This window comes from Pimephales promelas, chromosome 11 (assembly GCF_988280905.1).
Source record: "Pimephales promelas chromosome 11, fPimPro1.hap1.1, whole genome shotgun sequence".
NCBI classification, from domain to species: domain Eukaryota; kingdom Metazoa; phylum Chordata; class Actinopteri; order Cypriniformes; family Leuciscidae; genus Pimephales; species Pimephales promelas.
The window spans coordinates 29,940,723-29,958,799 of NC_142779.1; the positions used below are offsets into that span (position 1 = coordinate 29,940,723).

Below are 18,077 nucleotides of genomic sequence, written 5' to 3' on the forward strand. Positions count from 1 at the left end.
CATTTTATGGAACATTTTCCAGAACACATTTACATTTTTCTATATTTGATAAGACAATCCTGAGAGACGGTACCTTTGCCAGAAACATCAATCTGTGACACATCTTGGCCTCTGTCATCGGTGATGGTTGCTTTATATAGTCCCACATCCTTCTTGGAGAACTAGAATATCAGGATATAAAAAAATGGAAGAAAAAAATTCAGCATCTAACAAAAACAGGCCACCTGAGTGATTCTTTTTTTAGAGCATTACCGGCAGAAACCAGCTGTGCTACATTGTCTTGGGAGTAATTTATAGCTATTTCAAATAGTTTTTACGAAAATTCATTTGACAAAAAATGTCAAATAATAACCAGCATTACATCAAATTACTACAGCACTCAATTGATTCACACCTCTGCTTTCCATCCTTTGGGAGTTAAAAGCTCTTAAGGTTTTATCTCATGTGAAATGTTCTTATGTTGTGTTTCATAAGATGTCAGGAGTGATTATAGCAAATACAGTATAATTTTGTCATGCATCAAGCTTTACTGTATTTATTGAGGTTGCACAAGCTGTTTTTGAAAACGGGATGAATATTGACTGAAAGCAAAAAACCTACAACAATTACCCTTAACAGTCCAGCAGGGATTATTTGTCTGTTTACTGAAATAACCTTAGCTATGGTACTTAACATTGATTATGCTTCAATACACTTCATATATTTTAAACTTTGATTACAGAAAACACAAACACAAATGTTGCCTGTTATTGACTAAACTAGTGATCTCGACCCAAAAATGGGTCACTAGTCTCTTTGTTCTGAGGGCAGCATAGAAAAAACAATGGTAAATGCTAAGAAAATATCACATTAATTAAGCATATTATGCATATATTAAGAGAGCAGTTTTTTTAAAATTAAATTCTGTCACTTAGCTAATGCTACTGGCCCAGTGTTTGTTCCATGTGTTATATTTTTAGATCACTTTTCTACTATTTTTTTTTTTTTTATGTATTGACTGGAAATGGTAAATAACATGGAATATAATAGTTGGGTTAACAATTTTTAAAATATAAATTGCAAGATGTTAAATGGCTTTTTGGTTTAATTTTGCACAATAAGCAAGTTTGGAACTATGTCGGACAACCACTTAAAATCCAGTTAAAAACCTTTGGGCAAAACAAATTCTAACTCCAGTGTTTATGAAGAGAAGTGCTCACATGAGTTAAAGTGAATTTGCAGACTCCTGAGTTCAAGTCAGCAGGCACCTCAGGAATCACCTCTACACTGTCTTTATACCACTGAAACACAGACTCCTTCTTCAAATTAGCCACCTGAAAGTGGTCAGACATGCAAGAAAAAAAAACAATATATCATCAGTCAGTCCCAGACATTAAATTTTCTTAAGCTAAATCACTCCCATTCAACTTGCCTTGCAAACGAGAGCGACAGAGGCGTTATCCCCATATTGAATGGAGAGGAACTCCATAAAGTGAGGGCCTGGAATATAAAATTGGTAAACAAATATTTTTAACTCATGGGAAACTTGAAGAATCACATAAAAGGCCTACTTAAAGAAACAAAAAAACTTAAACCAACCTAAGGTGTATTACTATTCTATAAATATATTTCTAAAGACTCATTAAGTCATATACTGCATCATATAAACAGTTATAGTTACATTTATACTATTTGTATAATTAGTTATAAGTCATGCATTTGATTTTTCAAACTGCATGCTCATAATCAATTTTATTTAAATATTTTATGAATGATCAAATACAAAATAGTTCCAGAGACCCTTGTTTGCTGTACCAATTAGTTGTCAATTATGTCTTTAATGGCTAATGTTTGCATTGGAGGTCATGAATAATTTTGATTTGTTAAAATCTATATCTCCTCAGCCATATGCATTGTATGTATAATGCGCACATCTTCATGATTTGTTAACATTTGCTTTTGGAAAATTGCATCCTATGGGCCCTATCATACACCTGGCGCAATCCGGCGCCAGGCGCGACGCAAGTGTTTTTTTGCAAGTTTCAGCCCGACGCAGTTACCATTTTCACATTTGCGCCCATTTGTGCAACCATGAGCGTGCTGGTCTGAAAACGAGGTGTGTTCACTTCATACGCATTGTTGGATTTTGAAGATTATTTTTTTGTTATTTAAAGAGCACGTTAGTAAAATGCGCCAATAGGCGGGTCCACAATGCACGTACGCTAGGCTTATTACACACACAGGGATGCACAGCAGTAGCCTGGATGCCAGCCCGAACTCCGCCCACAACATTTTTTAAACGGGAAGTTCGGTCTGGACTCGATCCATTGAGGAGTAATTATGATCGGTTCAGAAATCATCGGGCCAATCAAATTGCCAGGGCGGGCTTTATACGATGATTGACAGGTGGTCTTCAGTAACGTAATCCTAACGTTATCAAAGAGCGCTTGTCAAAGATGACTGCAGCTGAAGAATTGAGATGTATAGATTCCGCTGTCGCGTCTTTTGTAAAAAAAAATCGACACCGCATTCATTTTAATAGACAAACAGAGAACTGCAATCAAGGCATTTGTCGATCGGAAAGATATTTTTGGCGTCCTTCCTACATGATTCGGGAAAAGTGTAACTTATCAGCTGGCTCTGACGGTCGCTAAGAAGATGGGACGTAATGAAAAGCCTGTGGTCGTTGTGGTTTCTCCTTTGGTGGCACTCATGGAGAAGTAAGTAAAAGAAGTAACACTCGTTATTTAAGTTCTAAAATAAATAAAGTAGGCTACGTTCTGTATTTGAAAACTGCGCTATGCAAAGGAGTTGACTTATGCATTGCTCTGATTGGTTGGTAGGTCTACGGACTATCCAAATGAGTGCAGAGGTTTTTTTTTTTCCTGGTTCGGTTACGACACGCCTCATAATCAAAGCCTAATAGAGCGGTTTCAGACTCATATTCTTTCTTGAATGTGAGTATGACGAAGTCAGGCTAGCACAGCAGCACAAAAACATGCCAAATATTAGAAATAAGAGGATTACAATGTAAATGATTTTCATGCTTGTACATATTTTGTATTTTTTACATAAAGATATGGTGAAATCTGGCTTGTCCTGTAGATGGTCTGCTTGCGCTTTAACCTTGCACACGAGCAGATCCGTTTCCTCTTTGGAGAAGCGCTCAGTCTTTCCGCTTGCAAATTCCACTATGTAAAAAGTGAATCTGCCACACCCATTACCCATAAAACACACCCATTACTCATTAAGAGAATAGGGACAATCCTTTTAGACTACGCGCCAAGTGCGCCGACCATTTTTTCCCGTTGTAACGAATTAGCTCTATGAAATATTAATAATCAAAACTGGTTATAATAGATTATCAATATTTGGATCAGTTAATACAATTAACTTAATGTAGTGAAATGTATATTACAATCAACCCACCTGTTTGTCCCGTGCACTCGGAGTTAATTGTTTATTAATTCTAAGAAAGTATTCATTTTCGCGGAAGGGAAATGTCTGTCTTAATGTACAGTACTACTAAGAGCCTGAAGTCAAAATCTAAATTGTGAATAGGTAAAATCATGTGACAAATGGATCTTTTCCATAGTTCCATTTCCTGCTTCTGGTTCCATTCTAACTATGAAAAGAACTATCATTTTCAGAGCCCCTCATTAAATGTATACTTGCATTGCTTTTGCAGTGGACACAATTCTTATAGTTTTTGATGGTTCCATGAGTTTCAAATGTTGAAATTGCAATCGTTTTCTTCTCCTTTTGGATGAAGAAGATTTTATGAACTTGCATGGGTAGTTCGACTGTGTTCTGGTTGAAGGTTTTCCCTCTCCGTGAGCCCATGGCGGAGAGGCCACGCAGGCAACCCAGGAGTGAGGAGGTCAGAAGAGTTTGTTGCCCATTCAGTGATGGTAAAGTTGCAGTTTGATTGAATAATATACAGTCTGACTCTGTTGGGAGAGTGGGAGAGCCGGGGCCAGCACAGACATCAACCCGAAGAAGCAGCAGTGAATGCCAGAATAAGAGAGGACTAAGAGAGCGTGATCTTTTGGTCAGTGATTTTTAAAGCGTGAAGATGTCACACCCTCTGGATGGTTGTGAGTCAATAAGAAGTTGTTCCCTTTGGAGGGAATTCCTTTCCTTTTTCAAGCAGGCATTTGAACATATTAGGTATTAGTATTAGCTTATAATACAAATGTGCCATAAAGTTAGCAAAATGCAATGTAAATTATGGGGGACGAAGATTGGAGTTTATCGAGACTAAACATGCTACACATATGATTTTGGTTAACCATAGTATGTTTCAGACCAAAATAGTTTAGAAGAGAAAGTGAAGACATAGGCCAAACCACATAAAAGGACAATCATTAGATGGAACGTGGGGGTCGTAAAACTCTTATCAGTCTTACTTGAGTTCTACCCGTGTGTTAGCTTCATTTGGGATGTTAGTTTTTGGAGGAAGTTTCATAAACCATTGTTGGGAGAGTGAGTTTGCTGGATTATTCATTAAATATAATGAATAATTTGTGTGTGTCTGATTGGTCCAGATGCTACACCATCATTAAACTATAGCAAAAGTGGATTTGGACACGCCTTACGTGCACTTGTGCCGTGTGCATTAGATCGTGCACTTAGATCGTTAAAATAGGGCCTTGTGTTTTCACTTTACTTAAAACTATCAATAATGCATTGGTAACTTTATTATCACTCACAATAAATATTTATGAGAACACAACATATCTATTAATAACAACATATTCACTTATTTGTAGGGCTCCAACAACGAGTCTATTACAGTAAATTAATAAAAATCGATTATTAAAAAAGTTGGCAACGAATTTCATAAACGATTTGTTGCATCGCACGACTATCAATAAGATGTTTGAGTTTATGTGAGAGCTATGAGGCACCGGACACTGCATGCGAGAGAGACCGAGGGCCCTATCTTGCACCCAGTGCAATTGACTTTGTACACCGACGCATGTATCATTCATATTTTTCCCTCCACAGACGCACCCCGGCAAACTAGGGAATTAACTTGCGCTTCCTGGGTGGTTCAGCGCAAAAAAAAAGGAGGTGTGTTCCGGCGCAAAGAATCCCAATCCCTATTGAAAAAACCTACTCTAAAGTCAGAGGCGCGTTGTGCGTACATTCAGATGCTTTTTAAAGTGCACATGCTCTATACAGATGCATTCTACTTTTTGCAAATTATACATTATTATAAGGAAAATTATTAAAACACGAGGGAAATCATTCTTGTGTCCATGACGATGGGAAAAATAGGCATAAAGCTTACACATTTAATCAAATTATTATATGCATGTTTAACCAAAGCTAATTTGGGTTGGTCCCCAATGTCGCATCTCTTTCAAGGCCCTGACGAGAATATCAATCTCCTCGGCTGTGAACCGATTCTGAAGTGCGCCCCTAGTAAATTGTAATGCAAAGTTGAGATGTTGCCCAGAGATAAAAACATTAGATGTCGGATGAAAAGTTTCATGAGAGAGGAGAGTTGCCTTATTTCCCCGTGTTTAATAAAACCACTCAAACATCACACTCGTCTCTCCGAGACATGGGGACCGAGCGAGAAAAAAGTACACAAACAAACATCCAACTCTGGTCACAATAGAAAAAGGAAATAAAAGAAAGAATACAAAGAGAGTCGGCAGAGCGGTTATCTCCTCTACTCACTTGTCAAAATCTAACTGACACTCTACACACATGCACAGTTCTCATTTAACTCAGGTTTCCATAAGGCACAAAGTAACCGTTACAAAATGCGGCGTTATAATAGTATTGCACAATGGAACAAGCGCACCTCGTTCATCGTGCTCTTAAAGGGTAAGTTGGATGATGATCTTATTGTATGTTTTTTGTGTTAGTCCATTTTCTGATTTTTTTATTATTACTTTAACAGCACAGGGATGTTCAAGGAGCAACCCTTTTTGTGCACTTTCAGATTTTTTTAAAGATTTTTTGAACTATGAATTTGATTAATCGAAAAATAATCGACATATTAATCGATTATTAAAATAATCATTAGTTGCAGCCCTACTTATTTGACAGAAATAACTCTGAATAACTAAAAGGTCATTGTAACTATAATATAATAACATTATAGCAATGCAGGCTGCATCTTTTTAAATCCATTCATGGAACCATATGACTGACTTATTAATACTTATAAATTAGTGTATAATGGATTATGAGAATGCACATTGAAAAAAAACACACAAACAAATGCATGACTTATAAGTAATTATACAAATATATATGTAACTATAACTTGTCACGGGCAGTTGCAGGAAGGTAGAAGAGGATGAAGATTTAGTTCCAACAAGTTTTAATGACGACGATACAACAAATAAACAAGCAGGCAGGCCATCACACTATAGCAACATAGAACGAATAGAGAATGAATGTGAGGGGAGTTATATTGCAAACAATGCTGACACAAATTAACTTATAATGAGGAGCGGGGAAACTGAACAAAGGAGCAAATGATGAGGATAAAAACATCATAATGAAAAAAATCATAATGAAACTAATCTCAACAATGGTAACATAACTGTTTTTTTAATGCAGTGTAGGTCTTAATTAATCTTTATAAATATATATATATAAAATAGTAATGCTTACTTAATAAATAAGTATAAATGGAGATATAATTCATTATAAGAATAGTCTTCATAGAAAGTGTTACCACAATTTCTTCTTCTACAGAAGCAAGACAGTTCGAAACAACTTGAGAGACCTAAAGCCGAATACCTTATTCGGAAAGGCACAGATAATGGCTTCAAAACAAATAATGAATTCTACCGAATAAGAGCAAAAATAATTGGCACATACAGTAACTCCTTGTTCCCCTTCAGTCGCTCACGTTCGACGTAGTCAACATGTCGATTGATTGGGATCACGCTTAGGGAGCCTGTCATCTTCGAGTATTGATAAAACGATGCTTTGATGCTTTGCATCTCATGCTCCGCCCCGCAGCGCGGGTATAAACACGGAAGGGGATGCACGCACCATTTATCTTTCGCTTCTGAGCTGATCAGTCTTCCCGTCAATGTCTCTGAAGAGTGTTGAATATTTTCAACAAGCGAGTGTGTCGGTGCTTCGTCTGAAAGTCTCTCCTGGTGCAGGTGTTTCTACAGCGCGAGTGCAGCGGTGGTCGCAAGCCTTCTGAGCTCTCAACGTTTTTGTGTTTGTTTGTCTGAAGGTCGGTTGAGGGCGAAGAAAGTGAGTGCTTCACTGGGACAGGCTGCACCATTCCTGTCAGTGATACCACGATCATTCCCCTGTGTGCTCCGGCACTGGTGAGAGTCCCAAACTTCCTGGAAGAGCAACACGGGTGCGTTTGCGGCCTTTTCAAGATGTCATACCCACCAATGCGTTTCTGGATGCGGACCTTCTCCTCAGGGACGGGGCACCGAATGACACAGAGGTTCTAGGTGATCTACCACAATCAGTCGTAGATATTATCACTTCTGCGAAAGCTGTCTCCAATTAGAGGATGGCCTACTGGATAGTGGATGCCATCACCTTGGTGTATCAATCCCAAGATGAACCATGCCCCCCTGAATTGTGAGTCCACTCCACTCGGAGTGTAGCTTCTTCCAGGTGGAGACCAAACACGTTCACTAGATTCTAAAGCTTACATGTCGAGACGGTTGCTGCCCGTGAGCTCTCTTCACATAGAAGCCAGTTAACACCGTAAACCCTGCTCGAAGTGTCGGCTTGCTGCGCTATAGTAGGCTGGAGCCACCTCAGTGACATTCCATATGTTGTACTACTCTGTAAAACACCAAGTCCATATGTGTATCCTCGACATGTATACCTCCCTACAAGCAGAATGTGGCTTCTGCAGCGTCTTCCTTCCCCCAAAAGGGCACGCTTTCCCAGTGTTATCCAAGTCTGACCTAGTGGGTCTTGTGGAACAGCAGTGACATCCCTGGCCTAAGCCCTGTCCCATCTCCGTCTCAATAATCAGGAGGCTTTTGTCTAGGTACTGGAAGCACTAGTGGCATTTTAATTGGGATCCAAATCAGTCGACTGAAAGGACAGATCAGCTGACTCAGTCGACAGTACATAAGTCGATTGTGAGTAGGGCTGGGCAAAAAAGTCGATTTTTCGATTAATCGTTTTTTAAAATGTGTTCGATTCAAAATCGATTCTCAACGGCCACGAATCGATTTTTTCCATATAAAGGGCTCGCGGACGCGGTGCTGCATCTTCTCGTCTCTCTGCACTAGGCAAGCGCCAAGCGCTGCAGCTGTCGATACACACACGTGTTTAGGAGTCGGGACATGACAGAATATTCACTTAACAATCGGGCAAGCATTGCATCGTAACCTATGATCGTAACTAACGTTTATCATTTTCACGTCTTTTTAAGTTTTACAAGCAATGTTAAACCATCCCGTGCTCGCGCACTCTCAGAGATGTCTTTCACTGCGTGCACAGTAACGTTACAGCCTAAATCTGCCTCACAAACAGCTTGCCAGAAACAAAAGTTTTATCCCTGGATTATATCACTTTAACAGTTAAAACACGCGACATTATGTCAAAACTCTGGTCTTGGTGAGTAACCTCGTAAAGACAGTCGGTAATGTCTTAAATTAGCATTAAACGTGTGTGACAGAAAGTTAATGAAACAGTAATGGATTCGGGCACTAGTTTTTAAAGTGAACGCAGCCATTTGTGTCAGTCATTAATTCTGTTGTCATAACAACAGAATATAGTATTAATTGTAAGCAATCAGAATTAATAGCCTTTGTATTTAATTCAGTCTGGACTAAAAAGACTATCCAGTGTTATTTTACATTGGATTACTTTAGTCAGTTTCTGTAGTATTTCTGACATACCCAAAAAACTACCCCAAAATGTCTCTTAATTTGTGTCTTTATTCTATTGTATTTATTTGTGCTACTTTTTTCAATTTAATTCAAAGATTGAAATCAAGCTTCCATACATAAACTCTTAAAACAAAAATAAACAAAAAATTACATTACCATTTAGGTAAGATCAATGTAAAAAAATGTCTTAATATTTATATATTTATTTATCTATATCTATCTTAAACATAAAATAACATGATACTGTTTGATCAAGCTGTGCGACTGTTCTGACTTTTTTTGCATATTGCATCAAAATCCTGTTTATTCTTTGTATGCATTTAGTGTACCTAAAATAAAAAGAGTTTTATATACAGGTTTATGGCTCTTAATTTCCTTGTATTAATTAACCACTAGTAAACTTATGTCCACTGTTCTTTTTTATAAATATAGGATTTATATTACATCTTCATTATAGTCGAATCGAGAATCAAATCAGGAATCGAAATCGAAAATTGAATCGAAAATCGAATCGAGAATCGAAATCGAATCGAACTGAGAGCTTGTGAATCGAAATCGAATCGAAATTGAAATGCGAATCGATACCCAGCCCTCATTGTGAGCGACTGAAAGGGAACGTCTCGGTTATGTATGTAACCCTCGTTTCCCTGAAGGAGGGAACATAGACGTAGTCCTGTCGCCACTATTGCTGGACCACCGCTGACTCCGGGCTCCGCTCGGCTCCAAGAGAAAAAAAAATGCATGCATCCACTTCCGTGTTTATACCCGCGTTGCGGGGCGGAGCGCGAGATGCAAAGCTCGCACGGGAATGTGCATTGGCTCATTTTATCAATACTCAAAAATGAGAGGCTCTCTAAGCGTGATCCCAATCGGTCGACACATTGACTACGTCTCAGGGAACGAGGGTTACATACTGTACGTGACCCGAGACGTTATCTGTGTATAACAGTTGAGCGAGGGGATAGCATGATTTTATAGCTATACTAATGAGTGTATGTAGTGAATGTGTCTAAACGCTACAAAAATGTCTTATATAAGCATATTTTAGAAAATTCATTATTAAATGTATGTTTATTTCCAATAATTATATTAACAGCAGGAATAAAAAAAATCCTGTTGTAAGAACAGCTGATAGACACCGTTCTACAGTGTCATGGAAACATTCCCTGTGAAGATATAGGAAAATTCATTCTTTCATTGCTCCCCCTGTCCAATTCCATTTTCTTCCAAATACAGATACAAATAATATCGCAATTGTAACAGATGCAGATACATGTATAGTCAGTAAATAATAACATAAATATAATATCTGTGTGAACTATGCATAGAAGCCATTTTCTTCAGCAGGGAACCAATAAGACTTTTTGTCGATGATGCAAAGCTTGTTTGTAAACCTCAAAAAGTAATAGCATTACAAAACCACAGGGTCTAACTCTATCAGAAGTTTATTCAACAGCTACATCAACTCGATGAGTGCAGTACCCTCTTTCACACGAATGTACTCCCTCCTTTGGTAGTCCGCCTCAGCCAACGCTGCCTTGAAGGCTGGAACAGAAAAATAAAGCAGAAACTATAAGAGGTCAGTGAATAGAGTTCAACAGAAGCACACAATATCTCAAGATGTGAGCTTCTGCAAGCCCTAGAGCGATGCTGGCTCTCACCATCTCCAATCAGCACGAGAGAAGACTGGGCCTTAGCTCTGCCATCTTGAATCTGCACGGTGAAAGTGCCCTCGCTGTCTTCAGTGAAATGATCCATCACCATCTCAATAATGCCCGTAGCTGCGTCATGACTCATTTTAGTTTGCTGTGAAAGAGCCAGAGAGGTAAACATTTCTCTCCTGGGTTTTTCTTACAAGGCTCAAGCAAATGAACATAACAGATGGAGCTGAATCTATTCATTTGGATTGGTTATGTTTTCCTGCACAGCATCAGTTGGAGCTAAACTTCAAGGGATAGTTCACTCAGAATGACAATTCTGTAATTTAATACAAAACCGGTATGACTTTCATTCTACCACAGAACGCAAAATAAATTATTTATAGCAGGGAGCCCATGCTGGTCTTTTTAGATCAATGAAAGTGAATGGGGAACAATTGAGGATGCTCCAATAGTCAATTTCTGGCAAAAACAAAATAAAACAATGACAATGACAATTATAGTGTGCAGTGCAAACAAATGTGCCCGTATATTTATCTAACACAGTCTCATCCCAAAAAGTCATATAACTGACGTTTTGGGACGTATTTTGACCATACGTCAATATCAGCCTTTTTAGGGCCCCCTTAAACGTCGGTAGATGGCGATCCCGGGCCGTCATACAACTGACGCTTTACCTTTAACGTCAGTTAGGTGACGGGTTAGGTTTAGGGTTAGGTTTAGGTATGGGGTAGAGTTAGGATCCCATAACCTCATCTACCGACGTTTAAGGGGGCCCTAAAAAGGCGAATATTGACGTATGGTCAAAAGACGTCCCAAAACGTCAGTTATATGACGTCTTGGGGTGAGACCGGGTTGATTTATCTTGAGATCTGCTAAAGATTACGTTTAACAATGTTATTCAATTATTAGTGTCTGTAAAGATTAACTTTAAGTAAGAGTTCTATAACAAAAGAAATAAGAATATATTAATTATAGGGCTGTGCAGCCTATAATTAATCGCACCTGAAATAAAAGTTTCTGTTTACATAATAATAATATATGTATAATTATTTTGTATATATAAATACACACACATGCATGAATACATTTAAGAAAAAAATGTTATTTATGTGCACAATGTTTATATATATATATATATACAGTATAATATAAATTATATATACAGTATATACAAACAAATATTTCTCAAATACATGCATGTGTGTGTATTTATAAATAGAAAATAATTATACAGAGTACACACACACACACATATATTATGTAAACAAATATAATTTGAAAAAATAATAACATCATATTATATTATATTATAAAATAATTGTATATTTTCATAAATCACTATTTTCAGGGAATGACTTAAATAGTATGAAAACAGTTCAAAATTCATAGGGACCATATTTATGATACTTTTTATGATACTGTGTTGTTAAAGATATTTTATGTTCCACAGAGTAAAGAAAGTTTTGGGATTTGGAAGAACCTGAGGATGAATAAATGATGACGAATTGTCATTTTGGGGTGAACTATCCTATTAATATAAAAACTGCCGGATTTCTGTTTATGAAATGAAGACGTATTTGTCAGTACTATTCTATTTGACGGTTATTTACCTCACAGTTGACAAGCTCCTTGTTATTGGCAAAGAATTTGTAGGTCACAGAAGAAGAGATACCCTCAGCTTGCAGCCAAAAGCGCATACGGCCTCTCTCTAGAATCTTATAGGCCAGTTCAGTCTTCAGAGGAATAACTGCGACACAGAAGAGTGACGCATGACAAGCTGACATGTGTGTTGTGTCAGTTCATACGCATGACCTAAGACCTATGATTTCACACATGCTGAATCTATATAAAAAGCGTACAGTTTATTTTAAGCAAAAAGACACGCTTGATGTTCCAGTGATTTTAACATGCTTAAATGGTGTTGTCAGGCTCAGTGTGAACTAAAACCCCTTTAACTTTGATTAAATCACTGTTATAGACTCAAATGTTTTATAACACAGTAGTAATAGCAATAAAAATAGACACTAAAGTTCAATGAATAGTCACACTGTTATCAACAACATGTCATGTAAAAAGTTCATTAGAATAGCGTTAGTTAAATTTGGCAGATAACATTTCAGGGTTCCCATTCCTGGATGGCTTTTCTAGATAAGGACTCATAGGCCTGGTTTCACAGACAGGATTTAAGTTTTACTTCTTCCTACTCCTTTTTGCACAAGTAAATAGAGGGTTGTTTTTTTTTGTTTGTTTTGTTTTTCTTCAAGTATTGGAAAGTACTTTTTGGAAAGATTTTTTTTTTACTTTGTTGTTCATTTTTGTTTTGTTTCTTTTAATTAATATTCCTTGTTTCATTGATTAATAATTGTATTTTATTTATTATTTACATGTTCAAAATAAAGATCTCATCAAAAATCAAATCAGGATTAGCATTAGGCCTTGGTTTAATTAGCACATTTAAGTAGCTTCTATAAATGTATTTCTATAAATGTAAACATAACTAGTGTATATCCCGAGACAAACCAATGGCTGTGACATAGTTTAGGATATGTCTGTGCAAGTTCCTTTCAATTAAAACAGCTCAAACATGCATTTTAGTCTGGGACTAGACCTAAGCCTTGTCTGTGAAACAGGAGGCTAAAATCATAGATCAGAGATTAATTTTTGACTATTTTATTTTAGACAATTAAATATGTTAGAGTAAAGCATATCTAGTTTTGCAAAAGCTAAAATGTATCCATTTTTAACAAGCCAAATTGTATAACAATAATTATAAATTAACATAACTAATGTTAACAAATTGAAGAATGTTGTGAAATGTTACAATAATGATCATGACCTTCAAATTCCATGACTTTTGTAAGCCTGGTTAATGTCCAGAATTACCAAAACTGTGGGAACCCTGAATACACTGATGAATTGATGTGTCAAATGTGCATTTTGAACATGGTTCATTCAGGTTGAGTCTGCAGTCTGCAAACACCATTTGACAAAATTACATACTGGACAGATTGTAGATAAAAACAGCAGTATAATAATCTCTACAGAGCCCCTTAGGTGATATGGTGGTGGAAAAAAAAAAAATATGAGCCGGTAGGAAAAATAATATTGGGTTCTCTAGCAAATGTTTTGTGTTCCCCTGAGAAACTTTGTGTTCATGGGAACGCAAAACATTTTTCAGACAAACATGAAGATTCTCAGGGCAAGAGAGAACGCAAAATCTCATTTCTTCACCATGTCCCTTTAAGGGCTCCATACTCTACTCCTTTATCTGGGGCCACTTACTTGGATTGCGTATGTCATAGCTGAGGGCCAACATCTTCTCCAGCTCTAAAGGATAGAGGTAACTATCATTTTCAATCAGCTATCATCATCAACACTTTTACAGCAGACAACACAGATCTTTATTGTTATTAAAATTATCATTATTAAATTAAATATCTTTGAAATATCTAATATCATGGTAAATAATTTACATCCATGTCACACACACAACATATATAATATACAGACATCTGAATCAAATAGGATTCGCATCTGTCAATGGAATGTTTTGATAGTGTCTTGTACCCTATATACTGTACCTTTGAGGGAGGGTATTAATAATGAAGCTCATGGTCATTATATATTAAGAAGCCTCACCTTCTGCTGAGATCTCGTAGCTGGCCGAGACACCATCGGTGTGTGTAACAGATACAGAGAATGTGCCCAAATCCTCTTTGTCTGGGTTCTTAAAAACCAAAGTTGAGCTAAAGAAACAATGAGCAAACATTAGTGTCTGTTCATCGGGACAACACGAAGAAAAACAAATAGAATTAAATATGCACAGACTGTGGCATTGCCCTAAATATGCTTTGAGCTAATATGTATCTGGACCGGTTGAAATTAGGACACATTGAACGTGTGTTGTGCTTACTTGCTGCCTGATGTCTTGACGATGATGCCCTTAGAGAAGTCAGTAATTTCTTGGTAGGACTTCTTCCACACAAACTTTGATATCTCTGTCATTTGGCAGCTCTCAAAAGAGAGATAAATGTCACCTGATCCCTCATCGACGCCACACTTGATTTCCTGGGTGCCTTCAAAATAACAGAAGCACAGAAGAATTTGCACACAAGTCGACAAGTACTACTAAACAAATACTGTAGAATATGCTGGAGTTATGGGTTGAAAACAAGTGGGCCAATGCTGTTCCAAAGGAATGATTTGAAACGTTGGGGACACAATTTTTTATTAATATTAACGATAATAATAATATTAAATTGATTCGTTTTCTAATAATAAGTACACTTTGATATTAAATTAATACATTTATTCATATATTTATTCATTAATATTAATATAATATGAATGTAATTTAATGCTATTTTGCTCCTCTGAAGCTTTAACATGGACAACAGATGTCACACATAAAACACAACCGCTGATGGCATTTCACATCACAGACGTCAAATGCCATTTGCTCCAATGTGTCTCGAAACCAAATGTCAAACCTGATGCAGCGCCATATTTGATTTTCAGTGAAAACCAGCTTACATTTTGGTCTGTTTGTCACACAAAGATATAATTTGGCTTCAGAAGACATATATATATATATATATATATATATGAAGAGTTCAGATGCAAAAGCCTCTAAGTGCCATTTGAAATTTTCTTCTAGAATGATCATTTTTATTTTTAAGCTTGTATATTTAAGTTCAGTGATTTCACTTAAATGGCAATGATGATTACCTATTAATTGTTATTTGAGTGAAATTACTGAACTTAAATATACAAGTTTGATAAAAATCATCATTAAAGAAGAAAATTTCAAATGGCATTTAGAGGCTTTTGCATCTGAACTCTTCATATATATATGTGTGTGTGTGTGTGTGTGTGTGTGTGTGTACTGTATATATACAAATAAACAAGGTACACAAAGTCTCATATATACATACGATATTGTGCTCAAGTCATATGTACCATTTTAATGATACATTACTGGTATTTTTTGTCATTGTGTGGCTTTACAAACCAGTTCTAATTCACTTTCATCACTTTCATTCATATTCAAGGAATTTAAACTTTTCCACACATGAAAAAGAGAATAAGTTTAAACCAAGAAAATTATTATTACCTTAAACAACTATTTATACCTTATTTATAGCATAAAATAGTGTTTTTTTTTTGTCTTAATCATTGTATTTAGGTCAAGTCACCTTTGTATATTTAGTGCTTTATGCAATACAGACTGTTTCAAAGCATAAAAGCCATGCCTTTAGATGCTACCATTTTGATGTTATACTTTTTCTCATTGTAATGGTATCTAAAAGCATCATAAAATTTGTAAAATGATAATAATAATGAATTAATGAACATGTAACAGTTGTGCAAAAGGTTGAGAATGATGGATGTTCATGATGGGCGTATATGATGATTATGACCAACCAGCCCAAGCTAGGGTATTCCTTTTCAGATATTCCCTTTTCAGTTGTACGGTAGAACATCTCACACAACATCACACACACACTTTATATAGACGCACGAATCCACAGTGCACTCTGCTGGCTGATGCCATTTTTATCAGCCACAAACCTTTCAGGCTACTCAGAATGAATCATCTTGGATCATCCCGTGGCTGCTTTTTGCTTATCTGTGAATGTGCAGGCAGCTGCTCCCCAAGACACTCCAGAACGCTTCCCATGGTGCAATCCACACTGCCCTGAACAGCTCTCTCTCAGCCCCACTGTTAACTCCTCCCATTTCTTCAAAAATAAAAAACCCCTTCTTTAGAATTCACAGATATTCAGCTATTCTGGATGGCTGTGTAAGTTGTTTAGGTTTCAAATTTTAAACTGAATGCGACTTCCTGGTCTTACTGTGCACAATTCATCAGTGCACATACCATCTCCAATACCAATACCATCACTGAAATAACAAACTCACAAATCCATTCATCCATCCTCCAAACTGCTTGTCCTATGTAGGATAGCAGGGATGCTGGAGCTTATCTCAGCATCTCGGGCCAAAGGCAGGAAAACACCCTGGATGGATGACCTCCTCTGAAATGACTTTGCCCTTTTTTTTTCTGATGTTGCCAAGCCAATGAGGTCTATATAGAGTCATATCTGAGGAAGGCTATCCGTTCATCAACTGACGCAAAACCCTCAGAAGTGTGTGAACTGAAATGTGCCATCTTTTCTCACAGACAGTCAGTTCTGGGAACAGACATTCTGAGCCAATCACCCGAGTCGTCATAACTAATCCCTGATAACTCTGGAGCTGCAGGAAATTAATGTCCTATTCAGTGTGTGTGTGTGTGTGTTTGTACAGTACTGGTAAAAAGAAAATTTAACAACTATTTTTTTATATTTTTGAAAGAAATCTTGTATGCTCATCAAGCCTGCATTTATTTGATCAAAAAACAGGGGAAAAAAACAGCAATATTGTTGAATATTATTACAATTTAAAGTTCCCTTTAATGTTGTTTGTGTCTATCTGGTGTTTTTAACATGCTTTAAGACAAATCATGTGTAAATGGATAAGTCAACATCATTGCTGACTTTTTTCTCCTAAAAACTACAGTGAACTAACCTGACGTGGTCATAGATTCTAGTCAGAATGTGAGTCTGATATTGCTCAATTGGGCTGTGATTATGTTTCTTTTTTTTTTTTTTTTTTTTTTTTACCGAATCAGGAAAGAAAATGCTCTGCACTCAATTGGATCGACAAATGCCTTGATCGTGGTTCTCTGTTCCTCTTAAAATGAATGCGCTGTATACAACTTCTATAACAGATGGCTGAATCTGAAGCGGCAGCCATTCTTTGCAGTAAATGAATTCAACCCAAGCACTCTTTGGTGATGTGGATGATTATGTTATGGTAGATCATCTCTCCATCATCATATAAAGCTCACCCTAACAATTTTACATCTCCAACCGGGATGAAATTTCTTTTTGTTTGTCAACCCATCAACCCATATTTCCAAATATACTATGCTAACTGTTGTAGGACACAAACACACCGTATCTCTATCATGAATTATTTTTAAGATTTATTTACATAAGATAAAAGTACTGCTACAGTTGCAATGGCTAGATATTTGTGTTTGCTTAAAGGTGCCCTAGAATTTAAATTTGAATTTATCTTGGCATAGTTAAATAACAAGAGTTCATTACATGGACATGACATACAGTGAGTCTCAAACACCATTGTTTTGTCCTTCTTAATTAAATCTCGTTTTTGAAAAACACCCCTGAAAAATAGGCGAATCTCAAGATTACAATGACTGTGACGGGAACAGTCGGGATCATTAATATGTACGCCTCCAAATATTTGCATATGCCAGCCCATGTTCAATGCCAGACGGAAGTGTGAAGCCGAATCATCGGAAGTTTTGCAGGTGAAGAGACAAGCGAGGATCAAGGGGAAAATGGCAGATCATGGAAAAAAAAGGTTATGTGCAGGGAATGCGAGGACTTTTCATACCCTTCCCGAAGAAAAGAAATGTCAACAGGCGTGGTTGATGTTTATCTATAATCGGATACCGCAACAGTTTCATTCGTGCTGTGCTGTCATAGAAATCTACAAAATAATACTGTATATA

At 36.8% G+C, this 18,077-nt stretch overlaps 1 protein-coding gene across 1 annotated transcript in view; it reads right to left on the reverse strand.

Annotated features, from left to right (window-relative positions):
* myom2b (myomesin 2b) overlaps nt 1–18,077 on the reverse strand; it is a 66,221-nt gene that overhangs the window by 17,108 nt on the left and 31,036 nt on the right. Inside the window, exons 20-28 of the mRNA XM_039652273.2 lie at nt 14,409–14,571; nt 14,135–14,241; nt 13,778–13,822; nt 12,106–12,242; nt 10,496–10,640; nt 10,317–10,379; nt 1,412–1,479; nt 1,200–1,313; nt 74–161 (exon numbers count right to left, since the gene is read on the reverse strand). Of these exons, the coding sequence (XP_039508207.2) occupies nt 74–161; nt 1,200–1,313; nt 1,412–1,479; nt 10,317–10,379; nt 10,496–10,640; nt 12,106–12,242; nt 13,778–13,822; nt 14,135–14,241; nt 14,409–14,571 (930 nt within the window). The remainder of the gene's footprint in view (nt 1–73; nt 162–1,199; nt 1,314–1,411; nt 1,480–10,316; nt 10,380–10,495; nt 10,641–12,105; nt 12,243–13,777; nt 13,823–14,134; nt 14,242–14,408; nt 14,572–18,077) is intronic.